Source organism: Onychostruthus taczanowskii, unplaced genomic scaffold, assembly GCF_017590055.1.
Source record: "Onychostruthus taczanowskii isolate IOZ18803 unplaced genomic scaffold, ASM1759005v1 scaffold18, whole genome shotgun sequence".
Taxonomy (NCBI): Eukaryota; Metazoa; Chordata; class Aves; order Passeriformes; family Passeridae; genus Onychostruthus; species Onychostruthus taczanowskii.
Window position 1 is genome coordinate 1,825,948 of NW_024499017.1, and position 22,120 is coordinate 1,848,067.

At 38.3% G+C, this 22,120-nt stretch overlaps 1 protein-coding gene across 1 annotated transcript; it reads left to right on the forward strand.

The window, feature by feature from the left end:
• The first annotated feature begins 3,065 nt into the window (after positions 1-3,065).
• LOC121333965 (terminal nucleotidyltransferase 4B) lies at positions 3,066-21,868 on the forward strand. The gene is made up of 11 exons (XM_041400807.1): positions 3,066-3,184; positions 8,351-8,397; positions 11,150-11,270; positions 12,294-12,401; positions 14,446-14,574; positions 15,955-16,168; positions 16,515-16,641; positions 16,751-16,854; positions 18,481-18,668; positions 19,243-19,407; positions 20,607-21,868. Exons 1-11 carry the CDS (start codon positions 3,095-3,097, stop codon positions 20,784-20,786), a joined length of 1,473 nt encoding a protein of 490 aa, XP_041256741.1. The 5' UTR covers positions 3,066-3,094; the 3' UTR covers positions 20,787-21,868.
• Positions 21,869-22,120: the final 252 nt, after the last annotated feature.

Below are 22,120 nucleotides of genomic sequence, written 5' to 3' on the forward strand. Positions count from 1 at the left end.
TTCTACAAACAAGTCTCGTTTTAAGGACTTTTATCTGAAATTACTGATGAACGCAATGGTATTAAATAATAAAATACTATTACGATGCCAAAAAGAACATCTCAGTCTCTTTGATCTTCATTTTGGCTAAATATAGAAAATTTCACTAGAGATTTTTGCAAACAGACTCCATTAATCCTAACAAATTGTTTTGAAAAACAGCAACTGTAATAGATGTTGATTAAGACAGTGAATAACCTTGAGTTTTAATTTTCAATACAGCATGAGTTAACTCCACATTAATTGGAGTCACACCTCTAAGTCATGTTGTACTGCTCTGAAATCCACGTGTGCCTACTTCTTTGTCTTGGCTTTCATTAATCATTCCCTTATTTCTTGGCAGCAGCCTTTTTTGGGCAGGGAAGTATGGATTCAGGTGTAGTCTTGAGCCCCTGTAGCTTCTGCCTGCCTTCTACACACCATGGCTCTGTGCAGCACAGGAGGTCCTGGCAGCAGGAGTCTTGCAGCAGATGAAACACAGATATGTCTGTACTATTTCCAACTGGAGTGCTGATGAGAACTCTCTCTAGTAGTCTTTAAGCCTTTCTTCTGTCACTGAAGAAGCTCAGATTTCATTATTTTCTACCTGTGCAGTGTTTACTAACATTCTGTGCACGTGTAATGTAGGTTTGTGTGTTTGCAGGTAGCTTCATTTGTTTTGCCATGAAGCTTTTCATGACTACCTCAGAATAAGAAGGATCCCATTCAAAGAAATGCAGACATCTGTTATTTATGTTTAGAAAAAGAAATATATCTGGTTCTGACAACTCATCATTATTTTATGTGCTTCTAAAGAATGCAGCAGTTGATATAATTATCTGGATTAAGAGTGTCAGTGGAGTTAATAAAGAGCAGTGCCCTGAGAACTGCAGTGTGTGTATGGCTTGGCTCTCTGTGCACTTTGGGGACCTCTTTTCTGATTGCCTTGTTCTTTCAAAGTTCCCTGATGGGACAGGGCAACAATTAACTCCCATAAATCATGAGCCCAAGTAGCAGCTGGGCCTCCACTAATGATGGACAGTATGGATTTGTGCTGTGCCATGCATGAATTTCTCCCCAGGGATACTCCCTTGGTATCATCCCAGCACATTGCATGACATTTAGTGCCCTCAGACAGCATGGTATTGCTCCTCGTGCCTCACAGTGCATGTGGGCATTCAGTCCTTGCTGAAAACACTGCTCTGGGGCAGTATTTTCATGTGCCTTGTGGATGTAATCAGTCTGCTCCAGCTAGTCCAGAGGAGCAGAGGCAGAAATGGGGCTGTGTTTCTTGATCAGTTCCCCACTGAGTAGCCCCTAAGACAGACCCTGACTCCCAGCTCTTCCTGTAAGCTAGTTCACCAATTACAGTTGGAAAATTACTTATATTTTCAGGAGTTTAATTATTGGGGGTTTACCTATTTTCTTTGTTACTTTTGGTTTTGAAAGCTAGATTAATGGTCAAGCATGTGGAAACAAATTAGCAATCAGTGCACGTGACTGGCAGTGAGGACAGAGTGAACTTGGTCATTCAAGTGCTCAACTTGTCCTTTATCACCTCCTTTTCACCTGAATCCAGTACTTGCACTTGGAAGATAACTGTGAGAAAGTTTAAATGCCAACACATGGAACAGCAGTGAAGAGTAGAACTGGCTGAGAAGCTGAAGGCAGAGTAGTCAGTGTGGTGTAAGTTGTAAGTGGTGGTTTGGAATGTGCGCATTAACTGCAGGATGTAAGCTTCCAAAGAAAAGCAAGAAAGCAGCTGTAGGAGGAGGTAAGAGATGTCCTCTATCATGAGTTTTTCTCTTAGCCTTATAGAGAGTAATGGCAATGGCTACCCCAAGCTGCCAGGCTTTTGTGACTGTTCCCCTAACTTGGGGAGTGGAGGGAGAGAAGCTTGTGTTGTTCATAACACTGCAATATTGGAAGAACTTAACACAGGTGGTTTGAGTTCTTTGCCTGCTCTGACTCTGTTAAACACAGCTGTGGGCTATTTTAATCAGTTTTGTTGACACCTGTATACAGCTTCCAGTTATTAACATTTGATTTATTTAAGTGTGTATGCAGTAGGGAAGTATTAGATTCCCCATCTCAGCTAAGGGCTTGGTCTTAATAAATTGTTCTCTTCTGGTGGTCCCTCAGAGCTTTAATGAAAGATGCAGTTGTACTTGGTAACTAGAAACAATACATTCTTAAAAGATAACTAGCTATTACTGTAATGGTCATTGCAGGAAACAAATGAAATGAATTTAGTTACTCTGTGGCTGGAATTACATTATTAGTCAAGTTGATGATGTGTTTCTGGTACTACAGAAGCACAGAAATTTGTAGCACTGTATGAAGACATTTTTATTTCAGCTCTCATTACAGGCAAGCTAAACATAACTTACAATGAAAAGCACATGTAATAGGGTAAATTATATATGGGTCAACTCTCTGTCAGTCAGTTACTCTCTGAGCAATTGCTGCTACATGTGTACTACGTATTTGCTGGGGTTATGGGGGGAGAGTACATTTTTAGTTTATGTGACTTCTGTAAGCAGTAAAAGAAGCAGTTTTTCCAGCTCTAGTACTGGCACAATTACTGTCAACTTTTGCAAGCGTGGTACTGAATACAGACTGCTGCCTGAAACTCCCTGCCTGGTGCCAAGGGGCTGACTAGGAAGTGTTTTTGTGAAGTGTGTACTCAGAGCTACAGCTGCGTTCGTAGTTGAAGACTGAACCATTTCTGTGTTATGCTGGCATTAAAATAGAGTGTGACTTTCAATGTGAATTGAAGGCACTTGGATTTAGGTTTGCTTCCATGCTTTTAGCAAATCAACTGCAGTATTGACCTGTTGGCATAAGAAGCTAATGTGGAAATAAATGCTACAAAGTGTTGTGAATGTGTATTTTTTTTTAATTGCATGCTGCTCTAAAATTGCCCCTTAACGAAATGGAGAACTAGGAGCTTAAAATATTTTTTGTTAGAATAGTTGATATTTCATTTGCATGTGGGTTTTCTCTGACTATTTCTTCTTTGTTTTTTTATTTCTTTCTTAGTCTTCATGAAGAAATCATTGACTTTTATAAGTATATGTCTCCCAGACCTGAAGAAGAGAGAATGCGGATGGAAGTGGTGAACAGAATAGAAAATGTTATCAAAGAGCTCTGGCCTAATGCAGATGTGAGTAGGATACGGTTTTATTTGTTTATATGTAAAAGCAACATTTTGTGCCTATTTACTTTATGGAATATTGAATATTGCAAATGCTGTTTTATTTTTCCGTGTTAAGCATAAAAAGACTTCTGGTGAAATGAGAGGTGATCTTTCTTTCTCGAACAATAGAGGGTAACATTTTCTATCACAGGTAGGATCAAAGACAAGTTAGTCCTTCTGTAGTCAAAGAAAAGGCATAAAGATGTGGCAATGTTTAGTCTCATGAATATTTATTTGATAAGATGATTGGGAACATATCATACATGTATGCATGTGTTGTGTTTAAAGAAGTCTTCTGAAAGTCCTATGTTTAGTAGTAGGGCTTTTAGTCCAAAGACCTGTGATCTTTAATAAATCTGTTAAGGTGGTGTACCAGCAGTGTCACATTACGTAGACCATGGTATTTTTAATGGGCAGTTATACTAAATTGATATATTGTACAAATTTTAAAAAAAATCACAAGTCTGTGTTTAGGAAGAAAGAAATCTGTAGATCTGTGTGCTGAGCTGTGTAATGCCTCTTTCCACTGAAGATGGGTTTTTGCTAGTACATATCCATTCAAAACAAGAGTTTCTCCTATGCAGAGCTGTGGGTTGTTTTGGTTTGTTTTTTTGTTTTTGTTTTTTTTTTTTAATAAAGGTTAGATTAAAAAGAAGACAGAGAAGTTGCATTTATAAGTCAATATGGTTTTATGGGGACACAGTTGGGTTTCTTTCATAATTGGATCTAGTTTAATTGTAGTCTTCTACTAATTTTGTGTTCATTTCCAGAATGTAAATTTCTAGCTGTAGTCATCTATTTGTAGATAACAGTAGCTGAAAATAAGGGCTTGTTAGCCAGAATAGCAAACCAGATTCAGACAGCAGAATCTCTAGTATGAGGAATGCTCTTTGATCCTGCCACAGTAAAAGACAGTGTTTTGACATGAGTGACTTAAATCCACTGTTCATTTCAAATCTTCTTAACCTGTTTTTTGGAATGCCTTTTTAGAAATCGGCAGAATACGACAGAATGTGAATTCTGTGTAAGCTCTGTGTATGTGATGTGTGGGTTTGTGTGTAAAATATTCTCACATTTTCCAGCAGGTTATTGTTATGGACAGAGTATCAGAGAGCATGGTATGGAAGGAGCACTCTCCACTTGGTGATTGCTGCCTTTGCACAGCTGGAGGGAGGTGTTTGTGTCATTACTCCACATATCTGGCAATTTTCTCTTTGAGCAAATGCAGTAACCTTTCCATGGGAACTGTGTAAGGGAGCAGCATGTGCCACAGGTGTTACACAGCTCTCCTCTAACTCAGTGAAACAGTCAGGTGGACCCTAATCAAGAGCAGGAGTAGTGGTCTGACAGGCAATAGTGTAGGGAACAGTGTGGGTACCACACCCTGCCAGTGCCTTGGAGGAGAGGATTTCACCAAAACCACTGATGGCTTCAACCTAGAGATGTTGCAATTTCCTAGGCAAACTTAACTAGTCTAATGGGGTGAATGGATTTATTATCAGGAGATCTCTCTTTCTTACCATTAGCCCTTTGAATGGGCACAAGAACATACTGCTTCCAGAGATACTCTATGGGACAGGCTTGATCTGTAAAAGTCTTTTGTATTAAAAGTAACTGTTTACATACATATGTAGCATACATATATATGTGTGTGTGTGTGTGTGTGTAGCTTTGCATCTTTGAGAAAATGGTCTTTCTTTAAGCTGCTGGAAGTTTTTTGTAGCCACCAGGTATTTAAGGAGGGGAAGCAAATTACAAGTCCTGCCACAAGCGACAGCTGGCCACTGAGCTTAGCTGTAACATGACTGAGAGGAAGCACACACTGTGTAGTTGAAAAGTGAACCTAAGTTCACTTTTCAATTAGTGCCAGTTAAATCTGCCAGGACTGTCTTTCTCTGCTGTGCTTGAAAATGTTAAGAGAGCAAGAGTGTGCCAGTTCCTTTTTCTCAAGTCAGTAACTGTTCTTCAAAGCCCAACTGCATTTTGTCTGCAGTTGTTACGTTGAGGAAGAATTCTCCTTTTGTATGTCCTTCCGTTTTCTGGAGGCTAAAAGGGAACTGAATGGTGACAACAGCATTGCTGTGATGTTATTTTTCTAAAACTTATTTTGCTAGATCAGCTTGGGAACTGAACTACTGAACTCAACCGTGTTCGACTTGGACAGTCTCTTGTAATTTTTCAGTCTTTTGAGTTAATCACTAATCTTTTGACAATCTGTGTTGGTTTAGCTACTTCTAAGATTCAAGTTTTGAGTACATGCTCTGAGAAGGTGGAGTGTTATCTGGTCCAATGTCCTCAGCTCAAGCTGTAGTGTAAAGTGATGAGTTAATGTTTAAGCTGCTCATTTTGAGTCGTTGATACAGCCAAACCAGCTTAAATAAACTTGGAAGTTAAACATACAGCTTGTAGTCTCTCACTAAACACATAGGTAAGACATAAAAAAATATATAAACACATAAAAATCAGATACTAAGAAAAGAAAAAATATGGCTTCATGAATTTAAACATACGGAGAATGTACATGTGGAATGTGCCTGAGCACATCCTTTTTTTTCCCCTTCCCCTGTTCCACTTAGAAAAAGGCTGAAAAAGCAGATGGAGGGGGGTAAAACTAGGTATCCTAAACTGTTACTTTATTTATAGAAGTTAGCAATTGTGTCATTTGCTCTCTTACTCAAGGGAATGTGCTTAGAAGGAAACATTCCTAGTAAGTGAGAACTGTTCTTGGCATCCGCAGGGCTCTGACCATAAGAAACACTTTAATTATACTGAAACCAAACAACCCAAAACATTTACATGAAAACTTCTTAAGACAAAGATTTTTGACAAGTTCAGTAGTAAAATTTAGCTACTAAACAAGTAAGTACTTACACAGTCAGATTTAGGATACATTTGTCATGATATCCTCAGCTTCATGTCTATGTGACCACATAGATCTGAAAGGAGGGAATGTTACATATTTCACACAACTAAATTATGAAAATACTATGATTGGGAATGAAGGTAGAAAGATGAAATCTATTTAGTTTGACAAACTTCAGAAAATTCTGCTGAGAGATGTAGAATAAAGGGAAATTAAATTGCCTGTGGATGTATTTTTTGTTGTTTTGACAGAGGGATTTTGGTACCAGAAATTTACCGTGCTTTTGTGGGTTTCCAAGTTCTGTTGTGCTTAGTGAGCATGTATTTGGACACATACTGTAATTAAAGTTCCTTCAGGAACTCTGGAATTTAATATAAAAAAGTTCACAGAAGTGTGGGATAAACAGTAACCATAGCATAGAGGAGTAGGAGTCATTACAGTACTGTGAAGACTGAAGTTATCTTATGAGTGCAAATACAGATCTCTGTCCACAACCAATAAAAACATTATCAGCAGCATTGGCACACCACAAAAACTGTTGCTCACATCTCAACATCTCAAGCCATAACAGTGTTCTGTTTGGGATGTTTTCTATACCTACATGGCTACAGAGCTTCAACTATTTAAATTCCAAATTGATAATAAATCAAAATCCTTTCAAATTTGTGTTCTGATTTCTCCACTCTTCCTCTTTCATGTTTCCAGTTTTTCTGAGAGAGTAGTTGAAGTGTGGGTGTGGGTTTCTTTTTTAATAGTTCAGTGTTTCTCAAACTCCAGATTATTGTACAAGAGCAGATGTTGTCTCATTCCTTTTGGTAAAGGTCATATATGTTGTATCAGTAAGTTTATGAATACTTTCAGGGTTGTTTATTCTGTAAAGGCTCTCTTTGCTGTTCAGCTGAACACACTATTTTGTTTGATATTGTGAAAGCACATTTAGTTTTTTCCAAGCCTATCAGTGGCTGTTTTATTTTGCAAAAGCACTTTTCTGGTGGTTTTGGTGCCCAAGTGAATCCTGGTTTGACTAAACTCAGTTTCATAGAGGGTACTTTTATTACTACCCTGGATTAAAAACAGTGATTATTATTAGTATTAGTTTTATTACATTCTTAGCTTTGTGATGCCTTTATGCTTATGTACAATATTGATGTTCATGCTGTGGCACCTCTCACAGTCTTTGGCAGTTTGAGAAGCTATGAACTTTCAATATTAAATTGTGTATGTACTTTTTATTTGGCTTGGGGTGAGGGGCTAAGAGGAGTGAAGTGATAAAAAATAATCAGGAAGAAGCACTCAAACTGCTTCTTAGTCTACTAAAGTATTAAGGCACTTGCAAAACATCATCTTTTCTTGTCTCCCCCTTTTTCTTATCCTGAAGGGGAAAAACATAAAAAGTGGGTCACTTGACATACAAATAGGTGGCAATCAAGCTGGTGTATGAGACTCATTAAAGTAGAATACTCAAGTCTGTATAAGGTGACTTCAGGAAACACATCAGAAGAATAGTTGAAAATGAGCCCAAATGTGTAGATATTTTTTACTTTGAAGTCTCCCCAACCCCCCTTTGAGACTCAGCACATGAGTCCAACCTCCCTGCAAGGCTTGGCTAAGTACTGAGAGCATGGTTTTGGAAAGCTTACAGGGGAAACCTGATGGTTTACACCTTCAGTGCTAGTAAAAATCCAGCATAATAAAGTAATTCTGTGGGATGTGAAGTTTTATGAAACTTTTGTTTGTTGTTTAAGCAGAGATAGAGTTGTGCTACTTGCTTTATAATACAGAAAAAAAAAAAGGGGGCATGATAGAATTGGGGTTTTTAAAGTATGCAAAGCAATGGAAATATGTTAAACTTCAAAGTGCTTAAATACTGAGAGGTATACTTGGAGATATGAAAACTAAAATCAAATTAAACTTATACTGTTTTTCTTAAATATTCTGCCATCGTTAAGCATTTCAAAATCTTGGGTTCTTGACAAATTGGGTTTTTGACAGATTTGGTCATGGGAACAATTTTTACATTGCAAAGTAGTTGTTTATTAGAAAAGCCAAAATTATTAATGTTTGACGAGGATTGGCTGTTTGTAGTACATTGGAGATGTGTATGCTTTAACAGAAGTGTTCAGTGCCTGTTAGCAATACCAAAATCTACCAATGGAGGGTAGCAATAGCCAGCCTTTACAAGCAGCTTAATAAACTTGGTCTTCTGAAGCCTGAAACATTTCTTAATTTGTCCTATATGTTTTCTTATATATTCTTTTCTTGTGTTTCAGGTGCAGATATTTGGAAGTTTTAAAACTGGGTTATATTTACCTACAAGGTTAGTAATTTTTCAGTGTAAATTCCACACAAAAGAAAAGTAACTTGTTGACCTGCAACCCTTGGGTTATTTATCTGCTCTCCCAGGATCTCTGTTACTTGTGTCAATACTTGTTATGCTAAGAAAGCGTTAAGCTATTAGTTCCCTGCAAAGTGTACAGAAATGCAATAAATAAGACTATTGACTGTAACACGTGTCTGTATAGATCTTGCATGTATCAGTAGAAGGTTCTGAATTACCATGTGGTTAGAAAAGGCTTATGTTGGGATTTGGCTTCATTAATACAAAAAGAAGATATTGGCCCTAAAAGAAAAGCTAATTTTTTATTCCACAGATGACTAAATTGAAACTTTTAACATCACGTTGTTAATATTAGTGCTGAAAACAAAATGTTACATACAGAATTGGTTTTTTTCTTTCAGTCTTCTTTTGTGAAATCTGTACATAGTCAACATCTGCCTTTTTCCAAATTTATTGCTAGTTTTCATAAAGAGTCTTTAATCAGTGACACTGGTATCTTCTGTGTAGAAATTGTGAGTATTTATGACAACTAAATAGAAATGGAGTGAAAGGCTTAAATGGCTGTAGGGGGTAAACACATTTAAATAGCATAAATCTGAGGATAACTTTTGAACTGACTTCCATACTTTGGGAACAGGAGGACATCTAGTACTGACTGCAGGTGATGGATATCCTCATCATTGTTTCATCTCTGTTTGTAAAAGAAAGAACCTGACAGATGCTTTAGTTTCAGAAGTTGTAAGGAACTCTTAATTTCTCAGTTTTTGTTTGTAAAGCCAGAAGTGGGGTGTACAAATACTCATTGTTTGCACATTTGGCCTCATTCCGGGCCTTTTTAAAATTTATTTTAAATAGGCTTAATTAAATATTATTTGATTCTGGTAATGCTAGAGATATATTCCTGGCCACTTGATGGATACTTTACTGTATTTGCTTGATTGTTTTGAAGCAGATGTAACAAAAATGTTTTTCTGTTGTCGTATACTGCCTTTCTTGAGTGTTTGTTTCAGGTGAGGTTTTGTGGGAGAACAAGTGCAGATGCTTCAAATACAGTACATAAACTCACAAAAAACCTTCCTGTGGCAGTGCGTGCCAGACTTGTAAAATAGTCATCATTTGTGTGTTGGTCATTAATTCACTGTTGCTTTCCATCAAAGCTTCCCTTTGCCCTAGGTTTTCCCTACCTCTCAGTAATAGTTTGTTTAGATTTTAGGCTCTGGGATTCTGAAAGGCCTGAAGTATGTTTTTAGTGTGTCTCTTTGTTGGCATTTGCTCTATAACCATTAGCTTAAGCTGTTGGTGAAGGTTTGGGCACACAGTAGCTTTGCTGCTGGATGTCTGTGTCCATTTGCAGGCAGTGTCTATGCTCAAGGTGGCAACAGAGCTGCTTTTTCTCTCTCGGTGTGCATCAGGAAAATGTCTCCTGTTTTTAACTGTCAGCAGTGGGTTTAACACTAATTTAGTTTAGAAGATACATGTCCAGCAGCATTTCATGCTCTCCAAGCCAGTTTTGAACACATTTCTGAAAGTGACTGGATGCTGCCTGTCCTTGTCAGCCCAGTGATCTGTGGCTGAACTGCTGCTTCAGGAGACAGCTCATCTAATGCACATGTAGTTTCTTGGGATTGTTAAAGCCGTGGTGTTTGTCAATCAGCACATCTATAGAATCTGTTGCAGGGGGAAGTATTTCTAAACTTTTTTCTGTTTTCCATGTCTCTGAAGCACCCTGCTAGCATAACTGTGGGGTTACACGCTCACCTCCTTCATGCTCCTGGCCAAGCAGGGGAATCAAAGGACTTGGGCAGCAAAGAGGGAGAAGCTCAGGACCTCACAGTAGCCCTCACTGGCTTCAGATGTGACACCAGCCAGCTTTTGAATTTGAGTTCAGGGACTGGATTAGGGTGTCAGCTTCCTGTGTAATGAAATGATTCTATGTGTGCATAGGGAGGAGGTGTAGTAAGGTGGAGACACCCTTTCAAAGAGCTGAGTTAATGAGTGAACTTAATTAGCAGCTTGATCTTATTTAATAGCTTGTTGCTTCCTGAAGTCCAAGTTGCTAGGTTTTCTTCTCCCTTTCCTTGCTCCCTCTTTTTGGTACTACAGGCCAGCAGCTTACCCTGTGCCCTCTGGTGCCCTGATCATCCAGAAAAGCAATTTAGAGATGCAAAGAGGCAGGAAATTACCCCAGAATGTTCTGTAGGCCCTTTAAAGGGGGAGTGAAGGAGGTTTCTGCCAGACCCATTAATAGGTTGAACTGATTTGCTGTGGATTAGGTGAACACCAGACCTGGAGCAAAGGAGGAGACAGAGTCATGCATGTGGGGTTAGAGGATGGGAAACAGGACTTTTCCTTTTGGTGTCAGGCTGTTAAATCGACATTCCTGATGAATACAAGCCAAAGGTGGTGATTCACAACAAGTTCATTTCTTGCTCTGAATCACTCCAGAGGAGCTGATCCCTCTCTGCTCACAGTGTAGCCTGAGGAGACTAATTTGTGGCATTGCAGTCTGATTGATTTATGTTTATCTGTCCCCTCCTCTGGGTAACATGAAATGGTCTGTATTTCCCCAAGTATAAGAGTTCATCTCCAACCTTTTCCTCAGAAAAATCAGAATTAATTATTTGGGGATCAGCTATGTTCTGTCAGCTTTATTCCAATTATGTATTTTGTTGTTTGTATTTTAAGTGTATTGGTCTTTTAATTTGAATAAATATATTTTTTTCCATTTCAGTGATATTGATTTAGTTGTGTTTGGAAAATGGGAGACATTACCTCTTTGGACCCTGGAAGAAGCTCTTAGAAAGCACAATGTAGCAGATGAAAACTCAGTAAAGGTTTTAGATAAAGCAACTGTAAGTTTGGGGGAAGAGGGTATTCCCTTGTTTTAAGCTAAATTTCTAATCAAAGGAAGATGTTGGTTAAAATATTGCATTTTTATAAGCAGAAACTTATTTTGTGTATTAAATTTGAAATAGAACATAAAGAACTTTTTTATTTAGTATTATTTTTATTATTGACAAAATAATTGATAGTGCAATAACAAAAGCATTTTGTCTATTGTGGAAATTGTCTGATATTTCGTATGCACAATATATTCCTTTTAAGAGAGATTGGACTAGTCAGTGTTGTGCATAGATATTTTTAAACCATTTCTGGACTGAGCTTTTATATACGTAAATAATTTCTTTTTTCTTTCTGCTAGTAGGCAGGTATATTAAGTTCTCACAAAGAAGTACTAAGTATACAGCCTTGTCTAAATAGGTAGTGGTATGTCTTGAAAAAAAAATATATTAATTCCATTATAATTTCCTACCTTCCTTACTTGTAAGAGTTGTAAGAGTACTGAGGTATCCAAGTCATAGCTACTATTATTGGAGAGGTAATTTGATGTTCACTCAGATGGAGACACATCAGAGTACTCTCCATATCTTGTACTTCTTAATTGAAGTTCATTTTGGTGAGGAAGTGATGACCCCAGTGACCTGAGTTTTGTCATTTCTGATGTCTCCAGGACCATTTCTCTGTGTTTCTCCAGTGTTTGTCTCCCTCTGGTGTTTGTGGTCTCCACCAGAGCTGAGCTGCTGCAACAGCAACTCACCCAAACCCATCCAAAATAAATCACCTGGAAGGTGAAGCATTAAGTTCTGTTCAGCAGGACAGTAAATTGAAAATAGTGTTTATGAGCTAGAAAAGCAAAGTTTATATAAACAGATTGGCAAGGCAAATGAGTTCTTAAATAGGAGTTCTGATTTCACTGCCTATCTCCTCTCTGTAAATTCATTAAAAACTTCAGGTTTTCTGGTGCATATAAGTTATAAATGAAACCAAGTGTGTTTTGGAAATCTGTACTGACTTATTGTATCTTTCTTTTGTAGGTACCTATTATTAAACTGACAGATTCCTTCACTGAAGTAAAAGTTGATATAAGCTTTAATGTACAGAATGGGGTTAAAGCAGCCCAGCTCATCAAAGATTTTATCAAGGTTAGCCAACACTCTCATAGAACTACCCGCTGAGTATTTGATAACTTAATTTCATTTTTCTGTTTTATTTCAACTGTATCCTTACTAGAGGAACTGTATCCTTACTTTACTCTGTTGTTTTTTGTTGTCTGATAATGCTGAGGGATGTTCTTAAGTTGTAGATATATTGCCTTAAAAGGCATGAAGATACTAAAATGCAAGAATAAAATGTGGGGTGGTTTTAATGGTACAATGATTAAGAAAAATGCATTATTCCCTGTTTTAAGTGTTCTGCTCTTTTAACTGCAGTTCATTGAGCTCCGCACTTCTGAATTTCGAGATGGGAGATAGGCTCCTCCTGAAAGCCTGAGGGTGTTTTTGTGTGTGAAAGCATAGAAAATCAAGTTGCCTGGGTTACTTGAGACCCTTTGGCCTTGGGTCAGGGGGTGAGAGGGGTCTGTTGCCCTGGGGATGGAGCAGGAGCTTTGCGTGGCAGCAGGGACAAGGCTGCAGCCCAAAGAGCAGAGCAGATGTGGTGCCAGTAGCTGGGGTCAGCTCCCAGAGCCAGTGCCAGTGCCTGGCAGAGAAGAGGCCAGTGAGGATGTGCAGGCTGTGGTAGGGTCAGGGTTAGGGTCAGGATCAGCACCAGTGGGGGCTCAGGCTGACAGGGCAGGGAAGCAGCTCTCGAGCAGAGTGGAGGCACTCCCAGCAAGGCTTCCCACATGGTGCTTTCCCACAGGGCTGTTTTCCCAGCGGCTGAGCCAAGGCTGTGCAGCTGTGCCACGCCACAGCTGGCCTTGAGCACGGGCAGCTGAGGAGGAGGTGGCTGTGCTGCTGTGGAGGGGCCTTTGTTTGACTTGGAGAAAACTTGGCATGTTCTTGCCAAGTGACTTCGTTGGTGTTCTTGAGGCACTCTCTAGATAACATTTGCAGGGCATTCTCTTGGGTCTTACTTTGTCCCACATAACTTCAGTACCTAACTGAGATGTCATATTTGGTATTAGGCTTGGAAATGCCTCTTTCTCTTCATCCAGGTTATTTAGGAAATCTGAGGCAATTTATTAAGGGTATTCTTTTTCCAAGAAAAATCCCATCTTTAAATTTTGGTATATACTGATAATCAACGCTTCAGCTTGTGACTGGAAGTTCTTAATAGTTCAAAATCTTCACTTAGATAGTTAGGGATCTTCAGTTAGATAAAGCTCCCAATAGTCACTGTAAGGCTCATACAAAGAAGTTCTTGGCAAAATTCTTTCTCTTTAATCTTTTTCAGTCACGGACATAATGATCTACATTTAATCTGTGACACTAAGGAACTTTTTGGCTCTGTGTTGGTAAAAGCAGTGCTCTTATTGAGCTCTTTTGCCCCTCCCCTGTGAGGGGTGTACAGAGTGCAGGCGTAGCCCAGCCTCCACTGCTGTCCCAAAGGTCTGTGTTCAGCACACCTCTTAAGGGAATCCATGCAGATAAACCCTTCAAAGGACCAGTTACCCAAAGGTATTTTGTTTGAAGATGTTACCTGGGTGTAGTAGTTTTGAAGGACTTTCTTTAGCTCTGGGCATCCAAAGTACTTGCAGGACAGAACTCTCTGTGCACTTAGAGCTACCGCTCAGTTGTAGCAAGAAGGTTTTGTTACCTTGATGTCAGTATCTCCACAGTTGTTCCTTTGCTATTCTTTTCACTTGTTCTCAGTGCACTTTGAGCTACCTCCCAGTTGTAGCAAGAAGGTTTTGTTACAGATGTCGGTATCTCCACAGTTGTTCCTTTGCTATTCTTTTCACTTGCACGAGAAAAGTAAGTGTATATGTATATTCAACCCAAATACCTCTGATTTTATGATGTAATGACTTTTTTCTGTTGTGAATATCTGCCACCAGAGTCAAATAGATAAAATACCTGTGTTGATCACAGGCAGGGCATTGGCCCTTCTCCACTGTTACTAAAAATGATAGGTTAGATTTATAGTTAGCTTCAAGACAAAATATAATAAAACAGATGGTTTCAGTTTGCTCTCCATTGTATGCGTGCATCACAGTATTGTAACAACTTTGTTTTTCTCTTTCAGAAATATCCTGTGTTACCATTTCTAGTTTTAGTATTGAAACAGTTCCTGTTGCAGAGGGACCTTAATGAAGTATTTACAGGTGGAATTGGTTCTTATAGTCTCTTTTTAATGGCTGTCAGTTTCCTTCAGGTAAGTTCAATGGAATTTATCAGTGCTACTGTGGTGCCTAAGGACATCACCTTAAGAAGGAATTTGATCAACCCTCAAATTTAATCATTTAAGCTACCATTTTTTTGGGGTTGCACCCCCTTTTCATTTTAAATTAGGTATGTCCCATCTGTCTTCTGTTCCTTATCTGATGCTGATACTTTCGGTACGAAAGGTGTTTGGAACATCTGTTGGTGTGCCAATGCCAGGCACTGGTATATATGATTTTGATACACATGATATGACATGTATTATTCATAGTAAAACAACTTGAATATTGTATAACTTGCTTGGAACAAGTTCCAAAAGGTTGGTGTTAGCTGCAGCAGTCCTTTGTAACACTTGGTCTCCAGGTCACACACCCTGTATGTTCTTTAACAAATGCAGTGGAATCTTGGTTCTCTGGGTTTCTAAGCTGATCTCAAACAAACATGTTTTACAACTTTTTCTTAAATCTAATAGAACAAAATGCATGAGCTGAATCTATATTGTGCCTGGGAGAGGGAAATACTGGACAAATATGAAGTAGCTGATTTCTGGCTGTATCAGCCCTTTTCTTTTTCCTGAGCTAAATGTTACATATAACTGTGTTTGCAAGTGTATGTCCATACTTTTCCAGACTGTAATTACTCTAAAACCTGAGCCTGGAACTGGAGCTCAGTGTTTGCTGAGTGCCTTTGTAGCTCCCTGCTGAGTACAAAAGAAATAAGGGCAACATGCATATAGTTTAAAAGCAAAATCTCTCCTAATCCATTTTTCCCTTACGTTGAGTAACAGCACTTTCGTTTCCTCATAAAAAAAAAATTAAAAAGGTAGGTTTCATATCAGTTACAATTCTGAGCTGGTTTTGTTCACTTCCTTATGTTGAGTAACAGCACTTCCATTTCCTCATTAAAAAAAAAAAAAAACTAAAAAGGTAGGTTTCATATCAGTTACAATTCTGAGCTGGTTTTGTTCACTCAGGCTGCCTCTCAGGCTGCTTCCTTAACAGTAGCGTGGATCCTGTGTATAGCTGTGCACATGAGAAGTGTGTATTTATATTGCAGACCCAGGTTTATTAGGTTCAAATACCTGCTTTTTCACAAGAACCCTGCCATTAGTGCTGGAAGTTTCATATATTGAACTGAAAGTTCAAATGCAAAAAGATTAGTGCTTGACAGCCTTTTTTGAAGAGGTAGTTATTTTATAAAAGTTGTCATAGCATCTTATTTTAAAGATGCAAAACTGCTTAATCAAGGGAAAATACTTTATTTAGACATACCTATTTTATTATTTTTATTACTGTGTTTAGACATGTTTTCTGTGAAAAAGAAAAGAACTTGAAGTCTTAAAAGAATGAATTTTTTTCTCTCTTCTTAATAGCTGCATCCCAGGGAAGATGCCTGTATGCCCAATGCCAACTATGGTGTTCTTTTAATAGAGTTTTTTGAATTATATGGACGTCACTTCAATTATCTGAAGACTGGAATCCGAATAAAGGATGGTGGCTCTTATGTTGCCAAGGATGAAGTGCAGAAAAGCATGTTGGATGGCTACAGACCATCAATGCTGTACATCGAGGATCCATTACAGCCAGGTATCCCCAGAAACCAAAATGGAATAACAGTACTATTAAATGTTTAATAGATGCACTGCAGGATTTTTTTTTTTCTCTTCATATATTGTACTTGTACCAGAGAATTGCTGGTCTGGACTTTTTTACATCAAAATCCCTGTAGATCTTTTAAGCTGTTTTGCTAAACATATATACATATGTATAGTATAAAGCATGAATATTTATGCTTTATGCTAATCCTGTTCTATAAGAGGTGGCTGCAGTTAGTTGGGACTTAAGCGCAATTTTAAAAACATTACTGTCTCCTGCCTGAAAGGTGATAACCACAGTTTCAATCTTACTCATTTATTTATATTCTTCTTTTAAGGTAATGATGTTGGGAGGAGTTCCTACGGTGCCATGCAAGTCAAGCAGGCTTTTGATTATGCCTATGTTGTTCTGAGCCATGCAGTTTCCCCAATAGCTAAATATTATCCTAACAACGAAACAGAAAGGTAAAGTCTCCAAGTCTAAATCTCTGACATTCATTGCTTATATTTTTCTGTGTCTAAAAATTAATTGTGCTGATGGTTTTGTTGTTTTTTTTTTCCTCCTGGTTTGCAGTATATTAGGGAGAATAATTAGAGTAACACAAGAAGTGGCCACATACAGAGACTGGATATCCAAGCAGTGGGGAATGCAAAGCAGAACAGAATCTTCATGTAATGGTGAGTTTTGACTCAGCAGGGCTGAGGGGGGAAACTTCTTGGACATTTTGCTTGTATAGATTGCTTTTGCCTCACATAAGTCAATGTGTGCGTCTTAGTAGCAATTTCCTTTTTTTGTTCAGTATTCCTGTCTTTTCATCCAGAAAAGGTGGATTTGTACAAGAGTAAAATGTCCCCATCTTTATTGTACAGCAATGGATTTGGTTAGTAGAGAGATCTTTAAAGAGTGCTGCCTTCCAAAAAGACTATGGAAAAACTTCCAATTTAAATTACCACATTGTCAGAGTCACACTTCCTTTGTCCTTTAAATATGGACAAGGTTTTAACAATAATTACTGGGCATGCTAGTTTAAATCTGAATCCTTAAATTCTGCATTTTTAATATTCATTTTAAAGTCTAACATACTGTGTGTGTAAGGAAGCAATACTTAAGCCAGGATTCACTATGTAAGTGGAATAAGTCTTTTAAACAGAAAAGTCCTGAAATATCAATCATGATCTTATTTTTAACAAATGGAAACACACAAAATCTAGCCACAGAACTTGGTGACAGTGCCCTTTGGAATCACATTGCCCATCTTCTGACTTCAGCAGCCAGTTGCCACCCTCTTATGGTGCAGGTGAATCTGCTGTCTGGAAGTTTTCAAACTAGAATTAATTTTCGTACTCTCCAGTTAATTTTAGAATGTTTCCTGTCAGAAGTGTTCTCTTGTTAGCGATTAATCAGAGAAAATTTTTCAAGGACCCGTTCTTTTGGCTAGGCTGGGATTTTTTTTTACTTGTTTTTAGAACTTGTGTGAGTGATTTGTCAGCTGGATGTGCTCTGTGCCATTGGGGCTGTCAGCCTGCAGGCCCTGGTGGCCCTGCTGTCCCTGGGAACGGCAGACAGCCAGTGCTCAGTCCCAGGAGCTCCCATCACCTCCCTTTTAGCTGCCTACATGCATGGACATCATATAAATCTCTACCTCCTAAATGTCTTACTTCAGATAAAACAGCAATCAAAAAAGAAGAAGAACTCTGTATTAAGGAAGTAATGGTGACAGTAACAGTGGTTGTCTGATTTATTTAGTTCAGATTTAAGTTCCAATTCTTTTTTTTTTAAATGCAGAGCATAGTGAGATATGAAAGTTCTGTATCTTGAGTTTTCAATGTAGGAAATCCTACAAAGCAATGAGGCTTATTTGGAGTTCTGATATTAGCAGCTCCAGCAGAAGAAAAATTGGAGTTGCTGAGTATTGGACATATAGGAACAGAATTTAAACCTGTGCGTTTGAGTGCTGTTGAAGCGTGGCATGAAACAATCTACAACAGCACATCTGAAATTTGTTAGTGCCTTTTTCCACTTCTTCTGCCCCTAATCTCCATCTCAAACCATGGGAATTCTCAGTGCATTAATGGATCCTATCAAGAAGCTGCCACCCCTCTGGGAGGTGCTGGCCTGCAGCGCACACACACAGGGGCACTCATGTGTGCCTGCATGGATTTAGGGTGTGGATGGGTGCAGATGTCTGTGAGTGTCCTGTGGGATGAAACACATATTTTGTAGGGGGCTTTTATTGAAAGACCCCAAGGCAACATATTTTTGCATTTAAATGTGTGGTGATGCTTCTGTTTTGTTTTTACTAGGTAATGGAGTAACCTTGATAGTCGATACTCAGCAGCTGGACAAATGCAACAATAATCTTGCTGAAGAGAATGAAGCACTGGGAAAACCTAGAAATAAAACTTCAGAAACACTTAGTAAACATTCTTCAAATTCTTCATCAGGTCCTTTATCATCATCATCATCCACACTGTCCAGCTCTAGTGATGTAGTAAGTACTGGAGGTTTTCTGACTCTGCTTTTTAATATTTCTTTGGTGTTTTTTCCCTCTGATTTATATTGTCACAAAATACATTTTAGGAGCTCACAATCCTAGTCAGTTAATTATCCAGAATCCTAACTTGCATAAGATGTTAACTCTTATGCAATTTTTACACATCCAAGTTGCAGTGTGTTTTTGACACAATACATGTAGAAAGTGAATAGATAGACACAAAGTTCCACAGCCCTCTTTTCTCTGGGAAAACTGTATTTCAAAAGTAAAACAGACTGGTAATCCTAAGCCACATGCTTTGAAAAACAAACAGGCCAAAAGCTTTGCAAAAGATCTGTTTGGGAATTTTACTTAAAAAATAAAAGGCAAATCTCAAAACCAGAATCACACATCAATATATCTTTAAATCTGTTTTACTCCATAAGAATTCTGGATTGAAAGAATTTTAATATCTAGTAAAATAAACAAGTTTTCAGTTTTTTCCACTGTTAACTTTATTTTTAAAGGAAAAATCACTTTTAGAAATACTCATTTTTAAGAAAAGCTCACTAATCCTTTACATTTTCCTAAGGATTCTGATGGAACACCTTGCAAAACCTCTAAACAGTTGAGTTGTCGTCAGTCTACCACAAACAGAGTGGGGTCACAAGAAGTGTCACTGGAATCCTCCCAGTCAAGTGGGAAAACACAAAATAGCCAAACAGCCAATACATCCAGCAACACGAACAAATCTCAGGTTTGTGAAATGTTTGAAAGCAACAACTGTGTAGATTATTTGAATATTACACATATCCCCCATGGAAGGGTAACTTGTTCTGGAAAGGGAACACTGCGTTTTTCACCTCCCTTTTGCCCCATTAAAAAGTTTCCAAGCACTGATTGTATCTAAAGCCACCTGGTTCTCTGTTAAGCTTGCACAGATGAATTTGCAACCGTGGCTTTCCCAACTTTAAAAGAGATGAAGTTGGTCTGACTTGTACACCAAATTTGCCAGAGGTATTTAGCTGTGTCGCACCCATTTCCTCCTTCGCAAAAAGCACATCAGTCCAGTTTTGGTTGCAAAATTTGAGAAATGAGGTGTGCCTACACTCAGTGAAAGCAGTTAGCAAAAATGTGCGTTTAAAACTGACTGGCTGCTCTTTTAGCTGTTGATGCTTGTTGATCTGTCTTCCACTAAGGGAGGTGAAGATTCTTTGTGATACATAACATTCACCCTCATTTTCCCCTATAGCCAAACATCCTTATGATGGCACCTGTCAGAGCTTATGCATTCAGGAGATTTCCCAAGCTGAGGAATGCTTCAGTGTTCTGGGAATATTCTGTGTCTCTATATACAATACCCTGGATAGATGCAGTTTAAATTCTTACACTTTTTCAGAAATTAGATCTTTTATGTTTGAAACATAGTCCGGAACCTTCTGGAATACTTTCCTTGAAAATTATTCTGAAGACATGCCTCTTATTTGCTGATGATCTGTCTTCCAGCAAGACAATTCACACGCCTGACCTTGGCTATGCTATAAGCGTGTGTTTGTGTTACTGGGCAGAACTAATTCCAGGCTGGAATGTGCATGCCCACGATCTGACATACCCCATCTCTGAAAAGATGTGGCATAAAATCAGTACTGAATCAGATTTGAGAGTCTTCTTGTGTTGTCTTGGATTACGGACGTTTCTGTAAAATACCTTTATACTTCCCAAAATTCCAAGTGCTGTGCTGCTCCCTGCACTTGTTTGGGGCTAGAGATGAAAAAACTCCAGATGGGAAATCGGCACTGCAGTGCTGCTGTCTCAGCAGTGGCCAGGTTCCTCCTGCCATAGCAAGTTTTTCAGGTGTGTTGTTCTCAGGAGTCCCCATGCTCGTTGTGCAGAAGCAGGGCTCTGTGTCTGCTTTGTCCCACTGGCAGGGATTTACCGTGTTCTCTTTCTCCACAGCATGGATCTGCACGGTTATTTCGCTCTTCTAACAAAGGCTTCCAAGGTCCAACAAACTCAAGCCATGGTACCTCAGTCACAAACAAACAGCACCAAGGCAGCAAATCGCACCATCAGTTTTTCCACGGCAAAAAGAGGAAACACAAGAGGGATGCAGCCCTGTCAGACCTTTGTAGATAGTTGCCTACTTTATGACTGTTCTTCTGTGTGCAATGATCTCATGCTACAGGATAGTTTGATAGTGACTCCTTGGATCTCTTCTGGAGCTTCAGACTGTTCAGACATAGATTAGCAACTGCATTTTTTTTTCCCAGCTCGCCACGGAACGGAACATGAAGATTGATCACTGCAAAAAAAAAAGAAAAAAAAAGAAAAAAAAAAAAAAAAAATGGAAAAAAAGGAAAAAAATTAATTTTTTTAAAATGAGGAAAAAGGCTGCTCATTTGATAAGTCATATGCTACAACAGGGTCATTTAGGATATAAAAGCTTGAATGTAAAATAAATGTATTTCCCATCAGCTCATGCTGACCTGTAGAGATAGTACTCAGTGTGTCTAGGGGGTGGTAACAAACAAATAAAACACAAAAAATAGGAAAAAAAAGGCAAAAAATTGTATTTTGAGGGAAACCCAGCCTTTAAAGGTGAAAGTAATTTGTGCATGATTTTTTAATTATTTTTGCATATACTTACCATTTTATTGTGTATATATAGATGACCATATAGGAAAACTGACATTTGTAATAGTGGATTTGTTAATACTTTTTACATAACATTGCTGTTTAAATTGTAAACATAAATTTTTCTCAGGATTAGTTTGGAAAATAATCTGAATTGTCATCTTAACATCCATATAAAGAGACATTACTAGTTATATTGCTCAGAATTTCTTTTCTTGGCATTTGGAAGATCTCACAGAACTTTTGATCTGCAAAAGCTGTTCCTCTGAAAGAAAGGTTTATGGTGACAAATGAAGATTTTCATTTGTATAAAGTGTACGTGTACTTTGTGTAGACACTGAGCTTGTCATCTCTGAGAAGTAACCTTCACCTTGTTTTCTAGAGTGCCATCATTTCAGGCAATGGGGTTTTGTAGTTGCATCCTTCTCTTCCTCCCCTTGGTGGTCTCTCCTCGACCCTTCCTTCTTTTTTTTAAAGAAACAACAAAAAGGCCACTTGGGGTTTGGTTTTGGTTTTGTTTTGTTTGTTGGTTGGTTGTTTTTTGTTGGTTGGTTGTTTTTTTGTTTTGGTGGGGTTTTTTTTTGTTTTTGTTTGATTGATGGTGGTGATTTTTTTTTTTTTTTGGTTTTTTTTTTTTTTTTTGTTTAAAAAAAACAAAACAACAAAACTCAGTTTGTTACAGATGTTTGCATTCCTGGGCTGCTTTAATCCCATGCCTCCTTGTTTGTGCCTTTCCTCCCCCTTCCAGGTCTGGGTTTTTTTGTCTTTTATATTTTTGCTAACTCCTGTAGGAGATGATAACTGTTGAAGCTTTAAGTAAATTTTACAATTAAAGT